The sequence below is a fragment of the Coturnix japonica genome, chromosome 3 (assembly GCF_054131305.1).
Source record: "Coturnix japonica strain WE chromosome 3, WE-NBRP24, whole genome shotgun sequence".
Classification (NCBI taxonomy): domain Eukaryota; kingdom Metazoa; phylum Chordata; class Aves; order Galliformes; family Phasianidae; genus Coturnix; species Coturnix japonica.
This window is the reverse complement of record NC_140665.1, coordinates 17242849-17255922: the sequence shown is the minus strand read 5'-3', so window position 1 is coordinate 17255922 and position 13074 is coordinate 17242849. Positions and strand designations below refer to the sequence as shown.

At 42.4% G+C, this 13074-nt stretch overlaps 1 protein-coding gene across 14 annotated transcripts in view; it reads left to right on the top strand.

Moving 5' to 3' along the window:
* Positions 1 to 13074, top strand: part of ATL2 (atlastin GTPase 2) — a 44150-nt gene that overhangs the window by 13009 nt on the left and 18067 nt on the right. For 5 of the 14 annotated variants that reach the window (XM_085542867.1, XM_015857106.2, XM_032443676.2 and 2 more), the window contains exon 2: positions 10179 to 10459. The exons of 2 other annotated variants lie outside the window; for them this stretch is intronic. In XM_085542867.1, coding sequence (XP_085398993.1) covers positions 10232 to 10459 — 228 coding nt within the window. In that variant the 5' untranslated portion in view covers positions 10179 to 10231. Of the gene's footprint in view, positions 1 to 651; positions 832 to 1947; positions 2067 to 2166; positions 2495 to 6585; positions 6766 to 10178; positions 10460 to 13074 lie in introns of those variants that run through there. 7 more of the 14 variants (XM_085542863.1, XM_085542860.1, XM_085542862.1 and 4 more) reach the window with 6 other exon arrangements.

Here is a 13074-nt window from a genome sequence, read left to right as displayed (position 1 = left end):
TGTTTGGAAGAAGGGCATTCGGTAAGGCTCAGAGGGGCTGGGGCACCAAACTGGGGTATCTTCTAGAACTAGCAGTGCTGCAGAAATAAGTGGCTCTTAGCAGATGTGCCTAAATGCCTTCAAGTCCTACCAGAAACCCTGCTTGTTTGAGAAGAGCCTTGAAATTCAGCCTCCTGCGTTTAAAGAGGTTGGAAGTTGGCTCATGTGATACACCGAGACTCTAAGAATAACATTCAGTCTAAGTACTTTGAGTTGCAGACATATCGCTGTTTCATTAATCAAATATCAAACTGAGCTGTTTGGTGATCTGAACTGTTGCTGCTTTCTCATTCCTGTATTGCTCTAGAACTGACCACATGAAGCCTTGGTGAGCTTTAAAAAAGCAACACACTGCTATCCATCTCTGGGTTCTTTTTGTAAACTTGGACTTATCTTCCCCCTGCTTATCTTCTACATACCGTAAAGAAGGATTTTCTGAACCCACAGAATGGGATCACTGAACACGCTCTGCAAAGCCAAACTGTTGGCTGCTGAGATGTTAAACATTCACTCTGCAGACAGTCATGTTTTTTCCTCTTCCTTTACCCAAGTGAAAGATGGCATTAAAGTGTATTTCCAACATACACTGTGCTTTTTCTGCAGAAAAGTAGCTGAGTTGCCTGGATTTACTCACACTGAGAACTGGAAGTAGAGAGAAGTAGTAACTTGCTCCCCTTATACGTTGTTTGGATCGGGAGAATGGCGTGGCATGCTTTTCATCTGGGATTATCATCTTTCTCCCCCTAGTGCTTTACTCTGCTGAGTTTGACTCTCACAGCCCTTGGTGTGCAGGTAACAATGGCATTCACTGTTCCAGAAAGGTACTGTTAACAACAATGTTCTTGTTCAGGCTCTCAGTTATCACAGAGGCTGCTGTAGTAACAAGTGTTGGACAAGATGGTACAGAACATTAGGTAAATAGGTAATTCTGGAGCCCTTTGAACTCATGCAAAGGTGCTTGTTGCGTGGCACTGAGATACTTAAGAGGGAGAGTTTTACAGTGGCCTTATGACAATTAACAGCTGCAGTTTCAAAAGTCACCTGGCAGAGACTGCTACACGTTCAAGGGGAGCTTCCTCCAGTGCAGGAGGGACTGGGAGACCGGAAGATCATCACACCAGTCACACACCCTGACCTGCCTTATTGACAAAACCAAAGCTGGTGTTTAACTGCTTATACAGAGAGGGGAACCCTATTAAATGACTGTTATGAAGTGTATTGGCTGTCTGAATCTAAATCTGAACTCTTTCAGCTTGAGACAAATCTTTGGCAACACAGTGTCTGATCCAGTTACAGCCCAGTTGTCTGCCCCTCTTTGCAGCATTATCATGTATCGTTGAGTTGCTACATGAACAGCTTCTGAAATGCTCTGCAGCTTTTTGAGGGTGGGCAAAGTCTTCCAGCTTGCCTAGGCTGTAATCACAAAGCCAAACTTGCCTTTTAGCACCAGTGCTGAGTCAAGCAGCTTGTGCCTCCCCCTCACTTGTGCTGTGAACCCTGCAGCCTCTGAAACAGCTGTACCAGCACATCACCTTGTGTTCCTTTAAGATAAGCTTTGTGGGGACCAAGTTAATGGTGCCAACTCAGGTGGCAGCTGTCCTGCGCAGTTCAGCAATACAGATGATCTTACCCTATGTCTTGGGGTCAGATAACGAAGTTGCATAGCTATGCTGTTTGTTTTTCTTCACCTCAGCTACCTGTTGAATTGTTACAGCTTGCAATCCAATATGAATTGCTTTCTACCTTTTCTGCTGTGGTATAATTTAACTGGTTTGCCTCTCAGTGGAGTTGAATATGTGGCAAAGTGAGCAGGAAAGGTTGTGTGTTGGTGCAGGAAATGAGAAGGAGTGGGAGAGCCCACGTGTGAGTGGGAGGTTAAAGCTCAGTCGTGAAGAGGCGGCAGGGAGGGAGGAGGCAGGTGCTGGCCCTGTGTGGTTGGCAGGAGAGGTGTACTTTGGGTTTTGTCGTAGCAGAGGACTTCTGTGCTGCAGCGGCGATGCCTGGCAGAGACTCAGCAGTGGTGGAGAGTGAGTGTGGGGTTTGGGAGAACTTGGGCTCCATGAGGTGCTGTATCAGCTATTTTGGCTCAGCTGCAGAACTGTGATAGGGCAGCCCAGGGCTCTTTCTGTGCATGGTTAGCAGCAGGGATTGTGATGAAAACTGTTTGTGTTGTAGCTTTGTGAAAACAGTCTTTTCCTTCAGTGCAAAATGTGTTCGTTTTGCTTTTGTTTCAGTTCTCCCTAAAACGTGATTTGCGTGCTCTGCTTTATGTTTTCCTGTTTTGATTCTGCTTCTCGTTCTGGGCGCTAACTTTGCATGCATTTTCCCTGGTCATGCTTTGGTTTCACCTGGTGCATGTGTGTGTGTTAGTGATACCACCAGCTTAAGAACCATTTTCCATTGCGCAGAGAGGAGGAGGAGGAGGAACTGAAATACCCCCTGAAGACGTCTGAAGGTAGTTGCTATACACATTTTGCTAGATACATGATGTAGAGAAGGCATTTTCTTAATGTAAACACAGTTACTCCCTGTACAGCTCTTTGGAATTTAATCTGGAAGTCTGTAATAAAACAAAATTATGGCGTTCTGTGCTGGAAAAGCTGGATGGGAGGCTTCCAAAGCTGCATGTTTTGAAGAGAAGGCAGGAAGCTGGGCGTAAGATGAAGGCTGGACTAAAGGATCATTTGTACTTGGAAGGTTCAGATCAAAAGCAGAGTCTGAACAAAGAAGGAAAACTAAAGCCTCTTTAAGTCATTCTTTTTCTTAAACCTGTTGTTATTCCTGACTGACATCTTGTTTGTCCTTGAAACGGATGTGAGAACTGGCCCTCTGACACTGCTGCTTGTATGGCCTGATTGAGCAATTCCTTGAGCTCTTCTGTAACCACAGTGCAGATGGGGCTGGTGGCTTAACACTATTCTGGCTAGTAATCTGATGATCAAATGTGGGATAATTACAGCTGGCATCTCTCACCTTACCCTTATCTCCCTGTACTCACTCAAAACTGTGGTTTGGGGTAGCTAATGAATCTCTGGATTAGTAGTTGCTGATGTGTGAGAGCTACATATAACATCCATAAAATGTAATTACAGCCTACAACGATTAGAAAATGCTGCCTGAATCTTCTAGGGTGAGCAGCAACATGAAATATTGCCATACTTTGATCTTCAAACTCTGGTTTAGGTCTGTAATCGCCTATACCTGTGTGACGTGGTGTAGGGAGCCTGCTTTGGCAGGGGGGTTGGACTCGATGATCTCTAGAGGTCCCTTCCAACCCCTACAATTCTGTGATTCTGTGGTAAGGATCCAGTTAACCTGCAGTGTTCATTTACCTTTCATTTGGCGGTGTTAGAATCCATGGTGAACACAGGCATTGCCACATCTGGTATGTGCTCATTCCATCCTCAAGAACTTGGATGTGGTGAGAAAGGGAAGAAAAGGTTAATAATCTTGTCTACCTTAGTCTTAGCGTACTGAAGTAACGTCCTTTGAGGCGGCTGGAGAAATGCTGATAAACCTTTTAAGTAGGTAGAGATCCTGTTGTACTCTCCAGTGATATGCTAATAATAGCTGTGGTTTTTAGGCAGAGGAAGAGGGCTGAGGAGCGTGCTTTGTCACTATCACTGCCTTCCAAGTTTTTCCTTGTAGCTATGGAGAAACATCTCTTGAAGTTCACAATGTGCTTTCAGAAAAGCATTTCTTTTATATACATTTTTTTTTGCTATTTGTTTTCTGATACTGAATTAGGGGTTGTGCTGCTTCTGTCTTAGCCTCTGCTTCTTGGTGTTACTGAATATAGCTGGATTGGAAGGTTACTTCGCTTGCTCTTCATTACAGTGAAGTCGCCCTTTAGCCTCTCTCCCCTTAAATGGAGAATGCAGAATGCCAGCTTACAAGTATTTTGCATGGTGATGGGAGGGCTGTCTCTGCTCCTTGGTGCATGCAGATCATTCAACAGAGGAAGCAGTTTAAATCACTTCAGGAGCATACAGACCTATTGTTTGATTAGTTATTTAGGTCATGGGAGTATCTTTTTTTCCCCCCCCTCTTGGCTGGCAGAACTGTAGCTTCAGGTTCTTTTTGCTTCTAGTACTTTTATGTAACAGTTCTAGATCCCTCCCTCAACATCCCATTGCCCTAAAGGAAGAGACAGAGTTAAACATGACTTTCTTCCCCCTCCCCCTTTCTCCTCTGTCAGTCTTATTGGGTATCCAAACAAGTCTTTGGAACTTTGCTCATCAGTCCTATTTATAGCTGAAATATTCAAAACATTTAATTATTTCTGGCCTTAAAATGAGCTACTTGGCAGTATTTGCTGGTTAGCAGTGGGAAAGCAGTGATGCATTAAGTTCTGCAACAGCCCCTTAACTTTCATGTGGGTCTTGCTGTGAGTGAACTGCATGGAGTAGGGCTGCTGGAGAAAGGGAGGATTTTGACTTAAATCTAGTGATATATATATATTAAATTTATTTTTACAGTGGATGTGTCAGGTTTTTTTTTGCCTTGTTCAAATAAGGCTTGAAAGTTAACCTACTTTTTCTATGCTCTGGAACTTAATTTACACCTGCCTACGCTCTCCTTGGTTCACTACACCAAAATGAGAAACATTGAAATAATTTGTTTCCTTTCTCTCTAATGAAAATTTCCAGGTGAAGCTCTGAGAGAATGCATTATTGTCAAATGTGCTGCAGTGATTTTTTCATAAGACCTTGGTTTAAGCTTTTAATTAAAGCTGCAAGCTTCCTCAGGCATTCAGAGTGTGCCAAAATTTCAGGCCGGATGGTTTAAGATCAGCAGAGTCCACTTCAGCTTGCTTTGCCATTCAGTTGTATGGAGCAAGTGACTGCATCTACACTGAGGGGGGAGATTTGGGACGTTTTGTGTGGCCACAGATGTGTGGTGTCTGTGGATGATCAGGAGAAGGGTTTGGGGTGCTGAGAGCTGAAGAAGCAAGTGGTGTCATAAGTTTAGTTTTTAAAATGGACTTCCACCAAAGTGTGTGTAAATGGACATTTGGGTTGAAACATAAAGGTAGATCTACTGATGCTTGGGTTGATGAATATGCAGGTTGTTCCTCCTCCGAAGCATTTAAAGCAGGCTGTCTCTTTTATTTTCATAGCATGCAAGTTGAGCTGTTGCTCCCATGTTCTTACACTGGAGGACAAATAGGTCATCAGCTGCTCACTATGCCCTTAGGGGAAGCAAGAATTAGCTTTTGTTCATTTTACTTCATACTTTAAGAAATGGGTTATTTAGTTGAGTTTGTTCAGTTGAAATATTCTCTTTACCCACACAAGAAGCTACTGTTCTTAAAATCTGGCTTAGCATTTGAACTATTGTTGCTTGTTTTGGATACTTAGCTGTTGTGTTAGTAGTCTTGCTGTAGTGGTTGCTGAGCAGGGTGCAGAACTTACAGGGAAGCTGGGCATGGTTGGTTCCTGTGGCTGTATTTGCTTCCATTCAAGCCTGTCTACTTTTGTGCATTGCTTCTCCTGCATCCCCTAGCCTGTTTGACCTGGCTTAGGAAGCTATTGCAGTAGCTCAAATGCTTAATTTGAATTATTTAAGCTGTGAGGGGCTGAAATGGAGTAGAGGGTGATTAGCAGATCGCTATAGTCATAAGGCTGAATGGACAACAGGCTTCAGGGCAAGTCCAGTCAGTAACCTTTCTGCGTCAGCTTCTTCCAGAGCAAGGTATGTGACTATAGTCCAAAGTACCTTAGTTTAGTAGTGCACAAGTGTTAAATGACAGGTGTACTGCTTGAAAAAATTTAGCTGTGGCTTTCTGGGCCTGTTAGCACTGCCCTATGAACTCTATGTATGCCATATGTTTTATCAGATGAGAGCTCTTCTGTAGGTACTGAAAGCCTTAGCTCCAGTGTTCTGTGCACATGGGCATTGCCAACCTTGAGAAAAGCCTTGTGTCATGCCTCTGAAAAAACTCTTCTCCCAATGCTTGTGAATGAGTGCACTGGGACTGTAACCCCATTTCTGGAATGGGACTGGACTTCCCCACACTGTACAGCTTTTTAAAATAAAAAAGAGCAAACAAACACGAAGTCCATCCAAGGCAACAGAATTCAACTGATTTGGTTGCTTCTTCTTCCGTACTGAATGCCCTGTCATGGAGACCTATGCAGAGAGGTTGCCATGAGCTTAGTGAATTCAAACCACTGTCTAGTTGTCTAGGAACACTCTGATATAGGGATGACCATTCTGGGATAACCACTGCTTATACCCGATTTGTTGGAATACTAGAAGAACCTGGAGCAATGTGTGGTCCATAAATGAAGCTGTAGGACAAATACACGTAACTTCTGAGTTGGTATTTGTGCACTATGTCTGTGCTGGGATAGGTGAGGAGTGAAAAAACAACAACACACCAAACCAACCCCAATGGAAAAAAACCCCCAAACACCCAACCAACAATAAGTAGAGCAATAAGGAGTATTCTGCATTTCGTCAATCCTAGCTTGGCTTGACTTGACAGTGCTCAGCACGTTTCTTTTATGAACTACATGCAGGCTTTCTATAATGCTTCTGCAGCTTTTGATGACAATTGGATTATGGAATGGGACTTCTCCTAATCATTGTTTTGAGACACTGCTGTGGAAGTAGTTCTTGGAAGTGGAATGCGATCCTTCTGCCCAGGACTCCGAAGCCTCCAAGGAAGCCTTCCAGAGTATACCAGTGCTACCTGACACAGCAGCTAGCCAAAGTCACAGGGTAAGCAGTCAGAAAGTAATATCGAGAGGCCAGATAGCTTGTGATGTCTGCCTGGCAGCCAGTGGCAGGTTAGCATACGCTGGTTATGTTGCTGGGCTGAGCAGTAGCACTTGTTCCATAGTTACCATATTTAACATTATAATGGCTGACCTGGTAGTTGTTGTTAACTGGTTCAAAATCTCTTGAAAGGAAGGGTATTCTGAGCCACCTCAGAATGGATTTATGAAACTGGCACTTCTGGATGGATCAAGTTTCCTTCATGGCTGTCAACACTGTAGTTCTCCACCCTCAAAGTGCTTGATTCATGGCTATGGTAGTGTTTTCCGTAGGCAGTTTGGGGACTTTGAGATATATTAAGCTGTCTAGTCTTACCTTCTCCCCCTCCCCCAATGGGGGGAAAAAAAGCAACAAAAACTAAACAACCCAACAAAAGAATATCACAAACCAACCCATTCTGCCTCCTGACTTGATGCATTGGGCTTTGCTTTCTAGTTTCTTTTGCTGAGCAAAATATAATGGAAATTGAGCAGGGCCAAAGATTAAACTTCCGTACTGTTATTTAAGCTGCAGGGTACAAAAGACTCTTAACAAGGCATTGTGGAACTTTAGTAGACACATCCTATGCAGGCTCTTGATAGCACTATCAACTTGTGATAGGAAGACTGTTTAGAAAACACTAATGATAAAAGATCACAGTACTTGTTTGTCTGGCAAGTATTTTGGCTTGAGGAGGCTTTGGGTGGCTGCTGTCTGTGCTGGCAGAAGAATATTGCTAAGGCTCAAGCTTTAAAATCTGCTAAGGATCTGATGACTTCCAGGGAGGAAGAGAGGTGGTTTGTGTCTGGCTCCTATTCAGTGAAGAGAAATTGCAGCTGTTGCTTGAGGTTATAGAATCATAGAATCCTTACAGTTGGAAGGGACTTTTAAAGGTCATTTAGTTAAACTCCCCTGTAATGAACAGGGACATGCACAGCTAGATCAGGTAACCCAGGGCCTGATTCAACCTCACCTTGAAATTCTCCAGGGATGGGGCAACCACCATCTGAGCCGGTGCCTCACTGCCCAGATAATGAAAAGCATAAGTCTATTTTAGTTTACAAAACTGATGCTTTGTTGAAGTTGAACAGATTTAAGAATGCAAGGCTTTTGTGAAGCAGAGCTGAACACTGTCTGGGGAATAAGTAAAAGCAGAGGTGCGTTTTGCTAGAATTTGAAAGCTTTTTTTTTTCTTCCAATTTAGTGTGTTTATCAATAGAATTATTCTCTTCCTTTCTGTTGGAAGGGACAAGGGTTATCTTCCTATGTTTTTTGACCTACAAAGAATGTTTCCTGTTTGGGGCAAATTTTGTTTTGTGAAACTCTTTCAAAAATGAGTGTTTAACTTCTGAGAAGAAAAGTCTGAGGAGGAAGGCAGTGTTTTTCTTCTGAAATGGTGACCGGTATTGTGCCAATGTACTTTGGTGTCCTATTGATAACTAATCTTAAAGTTACTCCTGTTTTTCAGGTCTGTGGGTGCAGCTGAATGTTTTGGCCCGCTTTGTCAGCCAGGCTGGGTTAGGGTGATACTGGGAGCTGTTTTGCATGCTCACTTGGATAATGCTGGATAGCTTGACTCTAGCTCCTTAGGATTTAAACACTCAAGATTATTGTATAGTCATTTGAGTTGGAAGAAACCTTAATGATCATTTAGTTCAACTCCCCTGCAATGAACAGAGATACCTACAGCTTGATCAGGTTGCTCAGATCCCTGTCCAGCCTGTCTCCAGGATGGAGAGTCTATCACATCTCTGGACAACCTGTGCATGGGCAGACTCACTATTGCTCCCTCCCCTTCTGAACCAAGTTTGAATCCCTACTAGCTTTCCTCCAGGGACTCTCTTCCCCTTGAGAAAGGTGATATCCATCTGGTGCTGCAAGCCCAGATCCATATAGGCCACCCCATTGTCAAAAAAACCCCCAAACAGTATTTTGGTGGTGGCACCAGCCACAAAGCCAGATGTTTATAGGTAGTATCTTTCCTCCTGAAGTTCTACGCTGGCTTTATATTATATTCTAAGCAATACATATGTGTATTTTTAAAGATTTACTGCCGCTGACCTTTGAAGCAGCACAAATGCGATGCTTGAAAATGGAGCTGTCCACTCTAATTTACAATAAAGTGAAGTGCTGTCAGAACTGGCTAAAGAGGCAGCCCTTGGAAAAACTCCAGGGTCACTGTGTTGCCAGGCTTTCAAGTACACGATAATGATTCAAATGTCTCATTACATCAACAAAACGGTGTGTTGGAGCACTGTTCAAAGTCTTCTGCTGAGGATGGGATCTAGGATGCATAGTCTGGCAGGAATGACTTGGCTGATCCTTTGGATGTTGGCAGGATCTCTGCCATGTATGAATCCAACTGCATGGGTTCCGTGGTGCCTTGTGACACTGCTCCTGGTTTGCTTCCACAGGGAACGCTGGGCTGTGTAATAACAAACCTGCATACAGCTGCTTCCTCTCTTTGATAAAAGCCATGTTTGGGAATGTAGGCATGACAGATGAGTCCAACATAGTGAAGCTGATACACTGATACACAGTCACATACGTAACTGCTAGGGAGATGCCTCAATCAGATTTGTGCACATGGAGTTGTATAACTAAACCTAACCTGAGCTGGGGTTCTTTCAGCTACTGAAAGAATGGACTCTCAAAGGTTATTGATTCTTAGTGTGAATAAAATGAACTCCCAATGTTCTATAACTTATTATAGCAACTTGGACTTACTGTTATTGAATCATGCTTAATGTGTCAGAAAATCAGTGTGGAAACTGCTTTGGTGTCTCTTGCTTTATTTTAGATCCTTAGATATTACTCCTTACATATGCGTGTGAGGTTTTTCTCCTCTTTCAAGCAATGAACAGACATTCTGCTGCATTTGAGAACTGAAGCAGGTGTTGGAATTAGAAAGGAATTCCATCATCAGCTGTTGTAATCCTGGGCTTGCTTGTATGTGTCGGTAACCAAAACTGACTGAAAACATTTATTTTTGACAACAGCAAAAGGTGGTTACCTCAACTTTTTCTTTACCTCTTTGGAGCTTGTGTTAAACAAACTTATGTTTTCTAGACAGGACAAGAAACCTGCAATTTTCAATGCAAGTTGCATTTAAGAAGCCTTGAAAATAGGACTTAGTGCTGAAAAACGTTTTCCTTCTGTGATTTCTTAAAACCTGTGGAATGCTGGAATCTGAAATGCCAACTGTGTGCAGAACTCATGAAAATGTACAGACAGCAGCTGTTGATCTCATCTGCACATGTGCCTTCCCAACAGCATCACTCTTGTTGCTGGAATGAAAGCCTAGCGTGGGTCTTCATAGAAATGTCTTGTGTCTTAAGCTCTGACTTAATAATGCAATGTAACCTGTTGATTTGCAGGTAAGCATTATGAGGAGGAAGAAGAGGAGGATGCCCTACCTGACTCGGATGTCATGCCAGATTCAGATGACGAGGTGGATTTGGTTAAGCCACGCCCCATACAGATTGTTCTCGCTCACGAAGATGACCATAACTTTGAATTAGATGAAGAAGCATTGGAAAAAATCTTGCTTCAGGAGCACATCAAAGATCTTAACATAGTAGTTGTGTCTGTAGCAGGAGCTTTCCGCAAAGGAAAATCTTTTCTGCTGGACTTCATGCTTAGATACATGTATAACAGGGTGAGTAATTTGGACTTTTTCCTGCAGAAAAAAAAATAGTAGTCTTTCAGTTGTTTGCTTTTGCATTTGTTGACTTGAGTACAAGTATAGCAGGTAAAATTTCGTACAGAAAGGGGAAGCCAGCTACTGTGTGCTACGACTCTGTAAAGAAGTGTATTTAAGGTGATGGTTGTTCAATATCTAATTGGTATGATTATCACTTATATTATTGGGGTCCTGATGTAAGTGGGTTTGAGAAGATCTTGAATAAGGTGAGCACAGTGGCCTTCTAGTTGGGGTTTGCAGAAGGTCTTGTCCACGTGGTAGCTTGGAACAGTATTGCTTTGACTCGGTCTCCTACAATCATGTTGTGGCACTGTCTTATCCATTGCTGCAAAAAGAAGAATCTTAGCAAATAGCTGTTGGAGGGCTGGATGTGCTTACTGAGGTATGACAAACAGGAGAGGCTCTCCTGTCTCCTTGCTTGGAATGTGTCCATGAACACAATCCAGAACTTTTTTAGCTACTTTTCAGTCATTGGTTAATCAGTGCCTGATCTGAAGTTTAATTCCTCTCTACTTTGTAGCTTTTGGCTCATCTACTATATTTTGAATTTTTGGCTGATACAGAAGGTGGCATAGGGCCTCCTGTGAATGTATTCATCTGCCTGTCTTAGGTTGTGATGTGTTTCTTTGTACAATGAATATTAACAGTTCAGTACTTTGCTGCTTTTTGAAAGTCTTAAGTAACAGAACAAATTCCTTTTTGGTCAGTTCTTCCTGGATTTGGAATTCATGGTAGTGGAAGCTAACCGTAGTTGCATCTATTTTGCCTTTGTGCTAGCTGGCTTGAGGAGAAATCAGGCTGCTCCCTGCTGTTTCAGGAAATATGGGAATGTTGTAAAGAAACTGCTGGTAGTTGGCAGATGAAGACTTTCTTTCCCTCCCTACAAGTAATGCCTGCTATTGAATTCTTCTCACTGATTTGCCAAGAGCCCCGTAAGACACTCACTAAGGGTGTAGTAGGAGGAATACAAAGTAGTAAGTTGGCACTTGCAACTTCTTAAAACTTTTAGCTTACAGAGAAATAAATGTTTCATTGATATGGCTGTTCACTGGGTGACTCTTTGTGTGTATAGACCTTCTGTAGTGTTGTGTTTGTAATAATACAGAAAACCACACCAAAACAACCACCAACAAAGCTCCCAAGAAATAAAGCTGTCTGAGCCTAGATGGGCACAAAGTGGAGGCAGTTCTAGTTCTCCCCAAAATAGGTTTGCTCTTTAAGCAAACACTGAAACTTTCAGATTGCAAAATAAAAGTTCAAGGAGCAAAATGTATTGGAACATTTTCGGTCTTGTGTAATAATGTTCTGTATTCACTGTACTATGCAAATGCTTTTTTCAGTTTTCTATAGGTGTCCTTCAAAATACCGTTTGTTGACAAGCCATTTGGTGTGACAGCTATGTCTTCCCTAAAAAGAGGAGTTCTTGCTCTCCGTGTGATGCTTCTGGCCAGGCATTTGTGTTCTCAAGCTGTAATGCTTGCAGGCCCTTAGCTGAGCTGAATGTACTCATGGATGCATCAGAAGATGCTGCACTTTGCTAAATTGTTTCCTGCCAGCGCAGTGACGTAAATTGGCTTTGGGAAAAAGTATGACAAGCATAAAAGTGGCTTCAAACTTGAATAATAGAAGTTGGGGATGAGAAAAGATAAGTGCAGTGCCTCTACTTCTGAGCCTGCTGAGTTTTAAGTCAGGTGGCATCATCTATGCTTACACAAATTTTGGTACAGGAGGGGAGGTCTTGGTAGAGCTTTATAATACTCTTAAGTCAGTCTGATCTTTCTAGCTTTATTAAAGTCTGTATTTACTGTGAACTGAATGTTGGCCTTTGCACAAAATAACATCCATGTTCAATTTGTACACTAATCAAGCAATCCTGGGATATTCTATCCCACTGATACTAAAGTACGTGAAAACCTTGCTGAGATAGTAATGCAAAGCTTGGAGTCTAGACCCAGGCTTTGTCCGCATCACCTACAGGATGAAGCAGCTTGAGCTGAACTTCTGCTTATTAAGACACCAAAATCTTCTGTTACATGAATTAGATGTGATTATATTCAGTTCTCATTGAGATACTTGTCAATAGCTTCAGGTAGTTTTGGCCTGAGTTTCTGTGCATAGGGCAATACATTTCTGGATCAAATAGGGAAAAAGTATTCTTTCTCTTAAGTAATGGATGCTATTGTTGAATAACATTACAGTCTTTTTTTGTTATTTCCAAAAGAAGCTGTTAAGTTACAGTATACCTGTGAAATGTGGTTCAGCATTGCAGAGCTATATCTTGGGGTGTACCGAGTCCCAGAGCGGACTTGGAGCTTTGATTTCTGCAGTGGTCAGTGGGTGTGTAATTGTGGGATTCAGACAAACAAACAAAACCTCACATGGAACAAAGCTTCCAGGGAATACTTTCACATTGTGCTTCTTTTCATTGGTTGTAGGATTGCGTGTGTTACAAAGACATAAACAAATACCTGTAAAGAGGAGTTGTTTGCTTCACTTTGGTGAATGCATCTTCTGCATTTTTTTTTTAATCTGCTCATTTAATTTGCTTTTGCCCTATCTGATCCAAGTAG